The 12,016-nt window shown below is 42.2% G+C and overlaps 2 protein-coding genes across 2 annotated transcripts; one reads left to right on the top strand and one right to left on the bottom strand.

Moving 5' to 3' along the window:
• The first annotated feature begins 271 nt into the window (after nt 1-271).
• RPC14 (RNApolymerase 14 kDa subunit) lies at nt 272-2,790 on the top strand. Its single transcript, XM_087517930.1, has 3 exons — nt 272-546; nt 1,891-1,967; nt 2,419-2,790. The coding sequence occupies exons 1-3, from the start codon at nt 446-448 to the stop codon at nt 2,565-2,567; spliced, it is 327 nt and encodes a 108-aa protein (XP_087374056.1). The 5' UTR covers nt 272-445; the 3' UTR covers nt 2,568-2,790.
• Nucleotides 2,791-4,563: 1,773 nt separating this feature from the next.
• LOC147975000 (Basic-leucine zipper (bZIP) transcription factor family protein) lies at nt 4,564-9,309 on the bottom strand. The gene is made up of 5 exons (XM_087517928.1): nt 9,047-9,309; nt 7,996-8,652; nt 7,007-7,082; nt 6,791-6,917; nt 4,564-5,284 (listed from the first exon to the last, which is right to left on the bottom strand). Exons 2-5 carry the CDS (start codon nt 8,637-8,639, stop codon nt 5,091-5,093), a joined length of 1,041 nt encoding a protein of 346 aa, XP_087374054.1. The 5' UTR covers nt 8,640-8,652; nt 9,047-9,309; the 3' UTR covers nt 4,564-5,090.
• Between the last annotated feature and the right edge of the window lie 2,707 nt (nt 9,310-12,016).

Genomic DNA, 12,016 nt, shown 5'->3' with positions numbered 1-12,016 from the left:
GTTGTCATTTTTGTGACAATATAAATTGGCATAAAAACCGTTTGATTTAAAACTAAAGTTGCCATTCCCGAGCAAACGTCAGCCAAATAGCATTACCGTCAAATTTTGTCTAGTTTCATCTAAACCGTGTTTCGCATGTTTGAAATAAGGAAATAAGGGATTTTTGTATGCTAGTTTTGGATGGCTGGCGTCGGACCGACCGTTCAAGCTTCAAGCAGGGGCGTCAGTTTGAGGTGTTCCCTTGGAGATGCCCTAATCTCGAATCCATCGTACCCCTCCATCCAACGGTGCAGAGACAGTTCCTGCTACCTCGCAAAATTGCCACCCAGCCACACAGACCCCCCGCCGCCGCCGACGCCGACGCCTCTAACCCCCGCCTTTGGCCACCTGCACCTCCCCGAGCCAGAAATTCCTTTTCCGTGCCCGTCGATTCGCGGGAGGCGCCATGGAGCACGGTTCGGTGGCAGATTCCAGCGCGTCGACCTTCTCCATCATGGAGGAGGATCACACCCTCGCCAACTCCGTCAGATTTGTACTCAACCAGGAGTGAGTGATGTTTCTCCATCCTTTTCCGCTTCCCCTTTTGTAAAAGAATCCATCTCTATGTGTGCGGTATTGCTAATTCTACGGCGGAACCGTGGACGCATGATTAGAGAAGAGAAATAGTGTTCTCGTGTTAGTGCTGGACTTTTGGTTGTTTCTAGCTTCTTGCAATGTTCGATACGGAGTGCAGAGATAGACATGGATTTGTGGTGGGATTATGTCAATTTTAGTGAGAAGCTTGTTTGGAACAGAGCAATTGAGCATCCGGATCAACAGGAACCGCAAATAATATACCATCTGCTGGCCAAGGCTTTGATCTTTGGTGCATGCCATGGGAGTAATGTGCTGCAACGGGGGCAAGATGGCCAAGTTTGCATCCTTTCTAACCATGGCCACTGCGCCAATGATTCTTTCTTATTTTTGTCCCGGAACCATGAAACCTAACATACATGTCCCAACCGATACTGGTAGGAATGTTCACACCAAAATAGCCTAGACACATGTCATCGGTCAAAGTGCTGGTGCCGCACGGTCAGAGGGTCTGGGCTGAGGTTAGGACAAAAGTGAGTCACTTAATTTACTTCCGGGATCTGGATGTTATGTTTCATAATTCCAGGGTTTAACCTTTGGATTGGTTCCAGGACATGTGAAGTTCTGTACTCTTTTCAAATTAATTTTCTGGGTTGGAAGATAAATACTCTAGTTTCTCCTACTTTGTTTTCATCACCTGAGACTAAGAGAGTAAAACAAAAAGCTTTAGGCCATAAGATGAAGCAACCATCTTGGTCTGTTTGGTATAATTGTCAACACAGTGTTGATTTATGGTCATATATTTGGAATATCGTCTTAGTTGCTGCAAAATGTAAGTGCATAGTAAGTCTATATGGCCTAAAGTTAGACTACCAAACATCTTGGCGCATGTTCATAAAACTCAGGTACTTGCTCAGCATAGCATCTTCTTTTCCTCACGGTGAACCACCTTCATGAAACTAACCTGATGTTACTGAATGGATTTAATGAATTTTCTGTTAGCATTATGCTCAGCAGATAACACTTAGATTTTCCAATTCAATGTGTCAAGGGGGCAACTAGTTCTAATTTAATTCTAATCAAAAAGTCATATATGATTTCCAAGTGGAACTATGAATATCTGTAATTAGAAGTCGTTGTTTTGCTTAACTGTTTGGTGGCATTAGAGTATGCAAAAAGGTGAACGTTTTCTGTTATACTTCTACTGGAAGCTAAAACCTTACAAATACAATTTGATGTCTAAATACTAGAAACAAACATGAATATGTCTGTTCAAGATCCTCATTCTCTTTTTCTGGTTTCATCTTCTACTCACAGCCCAAGGGTAGCATTTTGTGGATATAGCATCCCTCATCCTGCTGATAACAAAGTCAACATAAGAGTTCAGACTACAGGTATTGTATCGTGTCATATGATCCTGATATTTTATTTGTTAATCCCTGTGGACTTAACTGTTGCTTTTGTACATGCTTTATGTTGATTAACTTTGCAAGAATCACATCCTATCTGCTACTTCCTACAGTTGCGTCTCGAGTAGGTAGTTGGTTTTCTAATGCCTAGTATTTGTAAATCTATCTTCATACCGGATGTTCCAATGTGTTGGGTAGCTTATTAGGTCGCCTTTCCTTTACAAATTGTACATCTAGATATCAGATAGTATTGTTGCTTCCATGGTGTTGGCAGACACAGCTAGATTGATGTTTCTGTTTGGATTAAATTCAATTCCAATACCGGAACTATCAATGCCGTCTCATTGCCCACTAACCACTTCCCAGTTTCACTATCCGTCTAATCCCCTGAAGAAAGCGCTCACGCTATTCTGATGTGTCTTTGTTGTGCTGTCAGGAGATCCAGCAAAGGATGTAATGAAAGATGCTTTACAGGACTTGATGGTGATGGGCCAGCATGTTAGAGGGACTTTTGACAAAGCAGTGGCTGATTTTAAATCAAAGATGCCTGCAGAACAAATGGATGTTGATTTGAATCAGCAATGAAGCTGGAGCCCCTGTTCATCGGGAGCAATACAATATGTGTAACTAGTTTATTGTCGGAATGCGGGTTAGTTGCGATTTCTTCCATTTGAGGTGTCTATGGGTCAATGTCTGGAAATTGTCTTTAGAGAAGTATGTACTGTTACCGAGTTCCTTTGTTGAACACTGGAATGTTGGAGTTTGCTATGAATTTATAATCAACTCAATCTCCAAGAAGGTTTTTAAAGGTGGTCCAAACACTCTGGAATTGGGTTCAGAATCACCAATGGCACAAGAGCAATCAACGTGAAAACTCTTGGCACTCTTTGGATTGCAGGAATTTCGTAAGATCCTTTCTGTAAGGTTCCAGCCTCCCGAATTCCAGGCTCTTTGGATCTTAAAAATGATGGTACGATCCTTCCAGCCTCTGGAATTTCAGGCTCTCCGAATCTTAAAAATGATGGTACCAATTTCATAGGATTTTGCCTCTAATCGATTTAATTTTGAGTTGATGCCTAAATTCTGTAGGAATTTTGGTTTCACTGTGATGTCATGTGCCCCACTCTTTCACATGACTGTCATATTGTTTACTGTAATATCCAAACGACCAGACCTGTAAATTTTGTTGTGTTTGCTGTTTTGCTCTTGAATGTCTGATTTTCATTTCTACGGCCGTATTAATTCTACTCATGTATAAAAAGCAAGTGTTTTCTTCCCTTCCCCTTGGCGGCTAGTGCAAACTCTCCATGCAACACATGTGGTAAGCAATCCAAACAATTCCAAAAAAAAAAACTCTCCATGCCGCTCTGGTGGCCAGTGGCAGGGAGGGGAATCCAGGTGCCTTCACTTTAGCTAATAGTTTAGGTTAGGGTTTTTTAGTCCTCACACGTGCAGCGCTCGGGAGGATAGTAGCACTTCGTCTTCGAGTTCATTTTGCGGGTTTCGATCCTCCTCGAGTTTGTTCATTAGCGCTCGGGAGGATAGTAACTTCGTCTTTGAGTTTGTTTTGCGGGTTTCGATCCTCGAGTTCATCCATCTAGACGTAGTCGACGAAACTCCAATGTAGAATCTTGACATCTCTTTAGGGCGACGAGGTTAGGGTTTCTCGTTGTGCGTGCATGATGGCGAGATTTGGTGTCGGCTGCTTCAGATATATTCAAGGGTTTAGGAGATTATACCGCGGCTCGAAGACGTTGGTCCTTAGGGGCATGTGCACAAAGTCTTCCCGTAAAGCTCCGGTAGGGGAGCGGCAACATCAACGCGTCGGCAGCTCATTCTAGCGGTGGTAGTGATTGTTCCGTGGTCTAGAGACTTGGATGTAATTTTTATAATGTTTGAGGTGCTTTGAACTTGCGGTAAATTTTTATAATAGATTGGATTTTTTCACACAAAAAACGCGAAGAAAATGTATGCATATGAAACTTGCCCCTTTGTCTATTTAATCCACCATGAATTTTAAGTTGAACTCAGGTGCTGTACTTTTAAAACACATCACGTTCACCATTTTCGCAATTTTCAGCGAATTTGTTGCCCAAAGCAGAAGTTGATTGCATGAGTTCACCACAAATGGTGATTACATATCATGAGCATGTCGCCATCTGGCTTGCTTTCCAGACCAAATGCATATAGCAACCTTTTAAGGGCAACCACTCAGAGTATGTGGGTCATCTTTCACATTTTTTGAAGTTTAAATCGTGGCAACAACGTCAAGGTGGTAGCGGCGATGGCATGTTGGAATAAGGTTTCTTCGATTTTTCTTCCTATGTTGTATCGTTCTTATCTGAATAAAACAGTTTTGTGTTCTAAAAATTCGCCCTCGTGAAGCTCTGCCAGTGCATGTATGTACTCACATTTTGCAAAGTTTGAATCAGAAGCACAGCCATACTGGCGTGCAAAATATACGAGTAAATCTTCCCAAATGAGATAAATCTACTCACAAGAAGTGTGTCAAATGAAACGAGATGGCACAACTTGCAGAATTTCACAGTGAAGTTGCAGCATGTCAACACCAAGTCCCAACTCTGGATAATGCTAATACTTTATTTGCACTACCTTATTGAATCACCAACGATAAAACAAATGAGTTCTCAAGGATGTGGCACATTTAAAAGCATCTGTATCAGATGCTAACTAGTGCTCCACATTCCACTGACAAAGCAATGCAGACTATGGCTAACATGCATGAAGAAAACAACATAGAGAAACAAGACCACAGGAACAAATTAGAACCCTAGGATCCGAAATGGTACAGGGATGCACGAACAGCATCCAGAGCTACAAATAAAACACTAAACACCTCCGACTGGTCGAGCATCAACAATGGCAGTGAGCTGAGGATGACCACCAGGTGCATATTCCCAAAGAATGAAGATCAGATCCACAGTTATTAGCCTTTCCAGAGTTATTCACCAAGTGATAGGGGCACAATTCCAAATGTGCTGCTCCTTTCCTGATGCATTCCTTTAAGGATTCTTGACGCGAATTCACAGCCACAAAAGAGTGGTCTAGGGGTGGTTTGGAACTCACGAGAAAAAAAGGCTGAAAGAACTAAGTACGAAGAGGCCCAGAGACGGCGTCACGCCCAGAGTTGGTGTCTTTTTGTTTCAAAGACATGCTTGCAAACTGCGAGTCAAGGTCTCTGCTGTTACTACGACCAAGAGTAGGAGGCTGTGGTGGCTGTTGCTGCTGCTGATACAATGACCTTAGACGACCAATTTCCCGCTCAAACATCTCCTGTTGAACTGCAATATTGGAGTAGAACAGTCAGACCATTCCATTTTTCTTAATTTTTTAGCAGAACAAAATCTCATGGCAGGGTGTTCAGCTTTGAGTAAATAAACTTAATACCCCAATCAAGATTTTCGAGTCGACGAGTCATTCTAGGGTAGCGACTGTTGACAAGTCGACCCTGCAGTTGAGTTGACCTTACAGTTACGACTCCACGACTAGTCGTGACTAGTCATTCGACTCAAAAACAGTGCACCCAATTAAACCAAATCTTGTGCAGAAGATGTTCGTACAATCTGATAATATCTCACTAACGCTACGTTTGGCACTGAGGTGGATTATGATAAATTGATAATCCAGCTTCTACAACTGGTGTTTGCCTTTTTTTTTGTTAACTGCAAACTGAGCCTAAGGCAGCAATCTCTCAATTTCTTTTAGAAAATTAAGCTCCTCAGGTTACCAATGCGTTTCTTAGCTAGCAATCTCTCACTATCTTAGGCATGAAAGCCACGAAAAGTAAGCATACACAAACCACATGAAATACAACCACTAGCATGTGACTATGTATTTGAATGGACACATGCATTATATGAATTGTATGCATGAATATGCAGAAGCCTAACTTGAAATATCATAAGAACATATTTGTGCATTTAGAATTTCAGCGACCGATGGTTCCACCAGTCTTGTCCATGACACATGATATGTTCCAAGAACTTATCAAAGAACTATGGACTATTTGTATCCTCTACAAAGCTTGGCTAAGGTCCCAAACGTGCCTATTAAGGCCATGCTGCAACTTTAGCTTGGATAAGTGGTAGGTAATTTTGTTTCATGCCTTGCAAACTTCAAGGTTCATTAGGTCTTTGAAGGATAAAACGAATAGTAGTCGCCGTTTGAGTTCACTTAAAACATGATTGTTTGATATCAAACTTTTATGAGGATGCTTCAGCCTAAAGTTCAACCAGAATTCTTACTGACAAGACAGTACAACGTAAAGACATCTCTCCAGAATTTGAGCACCATCGATATTTAACAGTAGTTCATATTTCTCCTGTCCACAAGACATTGTATAGAAAATTCTAAACTTATTTATGCATGTACCCATCACTTAGACTTCTCACTGAGAAGACAGTATAGTGTAAACTGTAAAGATATCTCTTCAGAATTTGAACACCATCTATATTTAACACTAGTTTCATATTTCTCCTATCCAGAAGACATTTTATAGAAAACATACTTGTTTATGCATGTACTCAACTACTTGGTTGATCCTCAATCTTACCTAAGAAACTCATGTTATTGGTCCTCATTAACGTCACAGAAAGTACAACACCCCAACCTTCTTTTAAAAAGCATATGAATAGAACCTCAAAATGGTACTGTATCTCTAAAGTTCACTGAAGAGTTGCATTTGAATAATTTTTTAGTGAAATTTAATGCAATAGTAAAAAAAAAACTTTTTGATGGGGAGCAGAAGTCCAAAATATGAAGAAAAAAATACAAGTGGGCATACTTACCACGTTTAATTACTTGCTCCTGTGCTATACTCTCCAGCCTTTGCTTCAAGGCTTTGTTTTCCAAGTCTAGCATTATATTTTGTTGAGTAAGAAACTCCATTTCAGCAGACACTTCTATCCCTTCTGACTGCATTATTCAGACATAAAAAATTTCTGTTTGTCAAATACAACACTGCATTGTGGAACAGAAACCATTTTTTGTTGTGATGAGCTCACCTGTAATGATTGGACTTTACCCTCAAGCTCAGCAATATACTGAAGTTTTCGAACACGGGACCTCTGAGCATATTGCCTGCAAGAAATGTTGGTAAAAAAATATTAGATGCGTTAAAGTATGGAAATGTTTAACCATGCTATTACAACTTGCAGATTGGGAATCTTGACATATATATGTACGCTAATTAAAATTTTAAAAAATCTGATAAACCATAGTGCCTTAAGTCCAATCTAACTAGTATATAGGTAGCTATGCAATTGCAATGTCCGTACCATTGTCCATTAAGGATTTTACAATTATATATATGATCATGTCTGATTTAAGACTCATAAAGTTGAGGTGCAATTTTACAAGGAAGAATATTCAAATGTTGTTTTACATTTATGTTGCCATCGGACACTATCCATTCTGTCAGGTGTGACCACAACTAATGTGTGAAATAAGTACATATTTGCACTATTCTATCAGGTGTGAGCATCGGTGGTGGAGGGGGGAATGACATGAGCCAGGGCTGCCCTCATGTTTCCTAAGTGCATGCATGTCATCTTGGCAATCCTTAAAATCCAAGGAATTCTCTAGTATTGCATACTTTGGGCCCTCATTAATATTGTTAAAATATTCGATTCATTTGGCAGCCCTCTAACTTTAGTTCCTTGCTCCACCACTGGCGAGCATGATCAAATGTGCCACGCGACTATACAGAATTAGTAAAGGACTACATTGCTTGCTTTATCACGTTGAACTTCAGAATAGCAAAACCAGCAGAGCGTATTCTGATTTTAAAATCTAAGCTAACCATATTTTGACTTTAAAATATAAGCTAACCCACATCAAAGGGCTGGCCCTGCTGTATGTGGTCAAAATTTAAGTAAATGGATAGCACTCCCTGGCTATCATCGTTAATGATTCTCAATTGTTAAATTTCAGAACACAGATAAGTGTTGGAAGTGATAGCATGGATGCAATCATGCAGCAGGAGTATACTCACTGTTTAGCACGCTTGGTGTCCGCCTCCGATTGTGCATACTTTGGCAGCACACCATCCTTCCTCTCTGCCCCAAGTTCATCAAGAGCTCTTTTGTCCATGGCATGTTCATGATCCCTCGATGCACTCAGTGGCCCGTGATGCCCACCCAGCTTCTCCCTCACCAGCACCGGCGGCCCTGGCCTGTAACCTGCCAAATTCGGCATGCCTTGTTCCCACGGCCGGCCCTGCAGCCTCCCGTATGAGCTTGGCTTGGCATAGTACTCCTGCACACCACCCCATGGGGCAGCCTGCCCTCCTCCCCCCATCTCCTCAAAACCATTGGCAAATGCGCCAGAGGCAGCGCTTCCGTCGAACAGTGCAAAAGAGTCGCTCGACGACCTGCGGTGCCCCGCGCGGCGCACGGGCGTCTCAGGCTCGTCGAGCAGGTCGTCGAGCCACGACGGCTGCTCCTCAATGATGCTCTCAGACGACGTGCGCTGGTGGTGCCCATGGCCGTGGCCATGCCCAAAGCGGTGGTGCGTGGCGCCCTGTGGCCGGGCGATCGGGCCATGGTCCGCGTACGGGGACGGCGACGCTGCCGTCGGGAACGGGCTACGCGGCGGCAGCAGCGCCTGCTTCTGGAGTTTCGCGTTCGCCATCATCATCTGCTCGACCAAACTGCACACAACAGAGAGCACATCTGTGAGATTTGAGCAAATTTAACACTAAACTAACACGAACTTGCATCGAATCGAGGCGGTCCAATTCACAGCTCTACCCACAGATCTCAGCGAACGGCATGACAGAACAATTTTGCTTGTGTTCTTCTACAGCGAATTCGCGTCAAAGATTCGAATTTGCTTCGACCGCAAGCATCCAATTGTGCCACGAAGTGGTCAAGATCCGAGGTCCGCATAAAGGACCGAACCGGAGGGTGTCAATTGGACGAAGAAAACGCAGCAGAAACACACACGCATCGAAACAGCACGGCACAAATCGAGGCGGATCAAGAAGAGCAAGGCCGCACCAGGAACTGCAGAAAGAAACAACCAAAACCGCGAAAAATACTCACCAATTCGGCCGCAACTCTTCCGACCGCCCCACCCCAGATTTGCCGCAACCAAAGCCTCGCACTAATCCACAGTTATTCGTATTCGTTGGAGCTAATCTTCGGGGGATTAGAGCTTGCGGCGAGGAGGGGGGCGAGGGATGGGGGAGGAGAGCAGGAGACGAATGGAGAAATTGTATAGTACTGAGGGGAGAAAAAAAACAATTAAATAGTGTCTCGCTAGTGTTTTAATATTGCGGCAGCGACAAGAAATTGGTTTGCAGAAACTTTGATGAACGCCCGCCGTCGGATTGAGAGGCCCAACGGTGCCGAGAAATCTGGTGAGAATTATTGTCTTCGATGAGGGGAAGCAGGTGGCCGGTACTAGCGGCGAGAGATGTAAACGCTGTGCGTCCCTAAGGTGTGCCTACGTCAAATTTTGCTTATTTATGTGACCCATTTTTTTTTGCCTATTATATCCGTATGACCCAAGTTCACAACCCGAGAATACTTTGTGCAAAGGAGCGCAAAATTGCGGAGAAACTAAGATAAGGTTCTACTCCCTTCGTTTTAAATTACTCGTCACAAAAATGAATGTATCTAGAACTAAAATACATCTAGATACATTCATACCCACGACAAATAAATCGGAACGGAGGGAGTACGACTGTTTTGGTTCGTTTCAGTGTTTGTAGTCATCGTTAGATGATAATGTAATTTATGTTACTTTTGGTGTTCTTTATATTGTCTGGACAATTGATGAATGGACCAAAAGTTTTTCCCGCAAAAAATAAAAATACTATGGACACTTTTAGCAAGCAATTGATTCCATTTACCAATGGTGTTTCTATGTTAGTTTTTCATCTCGTGAATATATTGTGGTGTTACATGTTTCCTTGAACCAAAGGAGTATTGCATTTGCTAGCAGGACACATTTGAGCCATACACACACAGGAGACATCAATCCAAGAGAAGAGCAAGAAAAGAGAATGGAATAATGTGCATGAGCTAGCAGTGGAGCTGGTGCATGTGGCAGAAACGCGGCGTTGTTGTTTAAGTGCAGCCCATATTGGGTAGTGGGGGCAAACAGAAAACAGAAAAACAACTCATGCCACCAGCCGGACAGCTCAGGATCCAGCTGCGACCACAACACCATCTGCTGCTGTCGTGCTGTCTTTATTCCACCCTTCCATTTTTCTCTCTCTACTACTTGCCCTCGTGGCTGCCTCTTCTTTTCATTTTACACCTCGTGGCTTGCTGGGAAGTGTATGGATAAATCCGGATATATATGAATCCATTTTAGAAAACACATTTTAAAATGCCAAAAAATTCTGAAAAAAAGTGTGCGCTGACATCTCCATATTCTAAGTGTGCGTGGAAAGTTTCACGAAAAAACAATTTTTTTGTAGCCTGTGCAAAAAAGACAAAATATTGTGCCGTGAAACGCTATTAGAAGCACTAAAAATTGTCTTTTTTACGAAGCCAAAATAAAAATACTTTTTTTCACAAAATTTTGTGCCATGGACATATTTTTGCGAACATGTATGCACAAAATTTTGTTTAGAATTTTTGGACATTACAAAACACGTTAAAAGTACATTTTTGAAAAACAGGTTCATATGTACTCATGTGCAGAACGTGCTGACTCGTGGCTTGCTGCGTTGATCCTTCGGTCCTTTCTCTCGTCTGATCACCCTCGTTGGCCAATTTGGGTGAAGGACAAAAAAGAAAAAGGCTCTTTTCCGCTGGCTCCAAAAAATTGTTTGGCTATACAGTTATCATATAAATTATTTTGATTAAATTGAGTCTTTTTTCGAATGAAATTGAGCCAACTTCAACCACGTACTCTTTTTTTTCGGACACCACTATTGAGTTCCCACCCAACCTTGTCTTCATCGGTGCCATCATCTCTGGCTCATTGTGTATAGTGATCGGTGGCGCTGAATTAATCATTCTATCAATCACTTCTCATGGGATCTAATAATCCTCCATCATAGCCATCTCACTCCAACTAGCTCCCTTCCAAGTTTTTTGAGGTCGCCACACTCATCATCGTCGGTTCTGCCTCACGATCATGTAAAGCCCCCCCCCCCCCCCCCCCGCACACTGCTTTGATGTCATCATCATTGTCGTCTCATCGATGGCGCTTCTGCCTTGCAATCAACCTGCAGATGAGGTTGACATCAAATGTGTGTTAAAGAAAATATCATTGGATGAATATCAAACACGTGAAAAGAAGCAGTATGTTTGCTTGGATGCAAGGAAAAGAACAACAATTCTTATCTGTTTTTCTTCTTCTTAATATTGCAATAATTTCCTTCTTCCTTGGGACGCTAACGCATATATGGGGTAACTATCAAGGATGGTCGAGGGGGGAATATGGATATGTGAGATTGATATTTTCAGAAGCCTGGAGTATATAACTTTATGAAGCATATGTGGAACCACGCTGAAAACCATTGAATTTTAGGTTTGAATTATGCACTCCAAATAAATTTTATGTTCAAACTATGTATTTTTTTAATAATATTTATTATGTGTTTAAATTAAGTATTATTTGTAGTAGTACCGTATGAAATCGTAGAGCATGTGTTTGCATAGATTTAAGGTTCGTAAATGGAGGTTGTGGTTCCACAGATGGTCATAAGGGGTGGCCGACTCCTGCGGCGGACATTTAGGAGGTCATATTTGTCCAGTACGATTGAAGATGCCCTGACTAGTTTGAATTTTCTTTGGCTGTTCTTTGTGTTTGTGATCTAGCGGTTACTTCTTAGCAGAAGCCAAAGCAGTTTGATGTACCCTCGATAGTGCACTACTCTGCTAGCTCATCGGCCAGGTGGTTGTAAGAACCAGCAATCTGGATATGGATATGTCTCCGGTGATAGGCGGATGATCAACCGCCATCAAGACATGTGAAATTCAAAAAAGAACACATCGAAGAAGAAAATATGCTTTAAGACTCGTGAAGGACACACGAGTCTAACCAGATGGAAA

Source organism: Triticum urartu, chromosome 4A (assembly GCF_056163025.1).
Source record: "Triticum urartu cultivar PI428250 chromosome 4A, HENAU_Tu73, whole genome shotgun sequence".
Lineage (NCBI taxonomy): Eukaryota > Viridiplantae > Streptophyta > Magnoliopsida > Poales > Poaceae > Triticum > Triticum urartu.
Note: the sequence above shows the minus strand (reverse complement) of the source record. Positions and strands in the feature narration are given on the sequence as shown.

Coding starts and splice junctions, on each gene's coding strand:
- RPC14 (XM_087517930.1), top strand. CDS start 446: ATGGAGCACGGTTCGGTGGCAGATTCCAGCGCGTCGACCTTCTCCATC. Junction 547..1,890: donor AGATTTGTACTCAACCAGGA/GTGAGTGATGTT, acceptor TTCTACTCACAG/CCCAAGGGTAGCATTTTGTG. Junction 1,968..2,418: donor CATAAGAGTTCAGACTACAG/GTATTGTATCGT, acceptor TTGTGCTGTCAG/GAGATCCAGCAAAGGATGTA.
- LOC147975000 (XM_087517928.1), bottom strand. CDS start 8,639: ATGATGATGGCGAACGCGAAACTCCAGAAGCAGGCGCTGCTGCCGCCG. Junction 7,083..7,995: donor GACACCAAGCGTGCTAAACA/GTGAGTATACTC, acceptor CATTTCTTGCAG/GCAATATGCTCAGAGGTCCC. Junction 6,918..7,006: donor GTAAAGTCCAATCATTACAG/GTGAGCTCATCA, acceptor TGAATAATGCAG/TCAGAAGGGATAGAAGTGTC.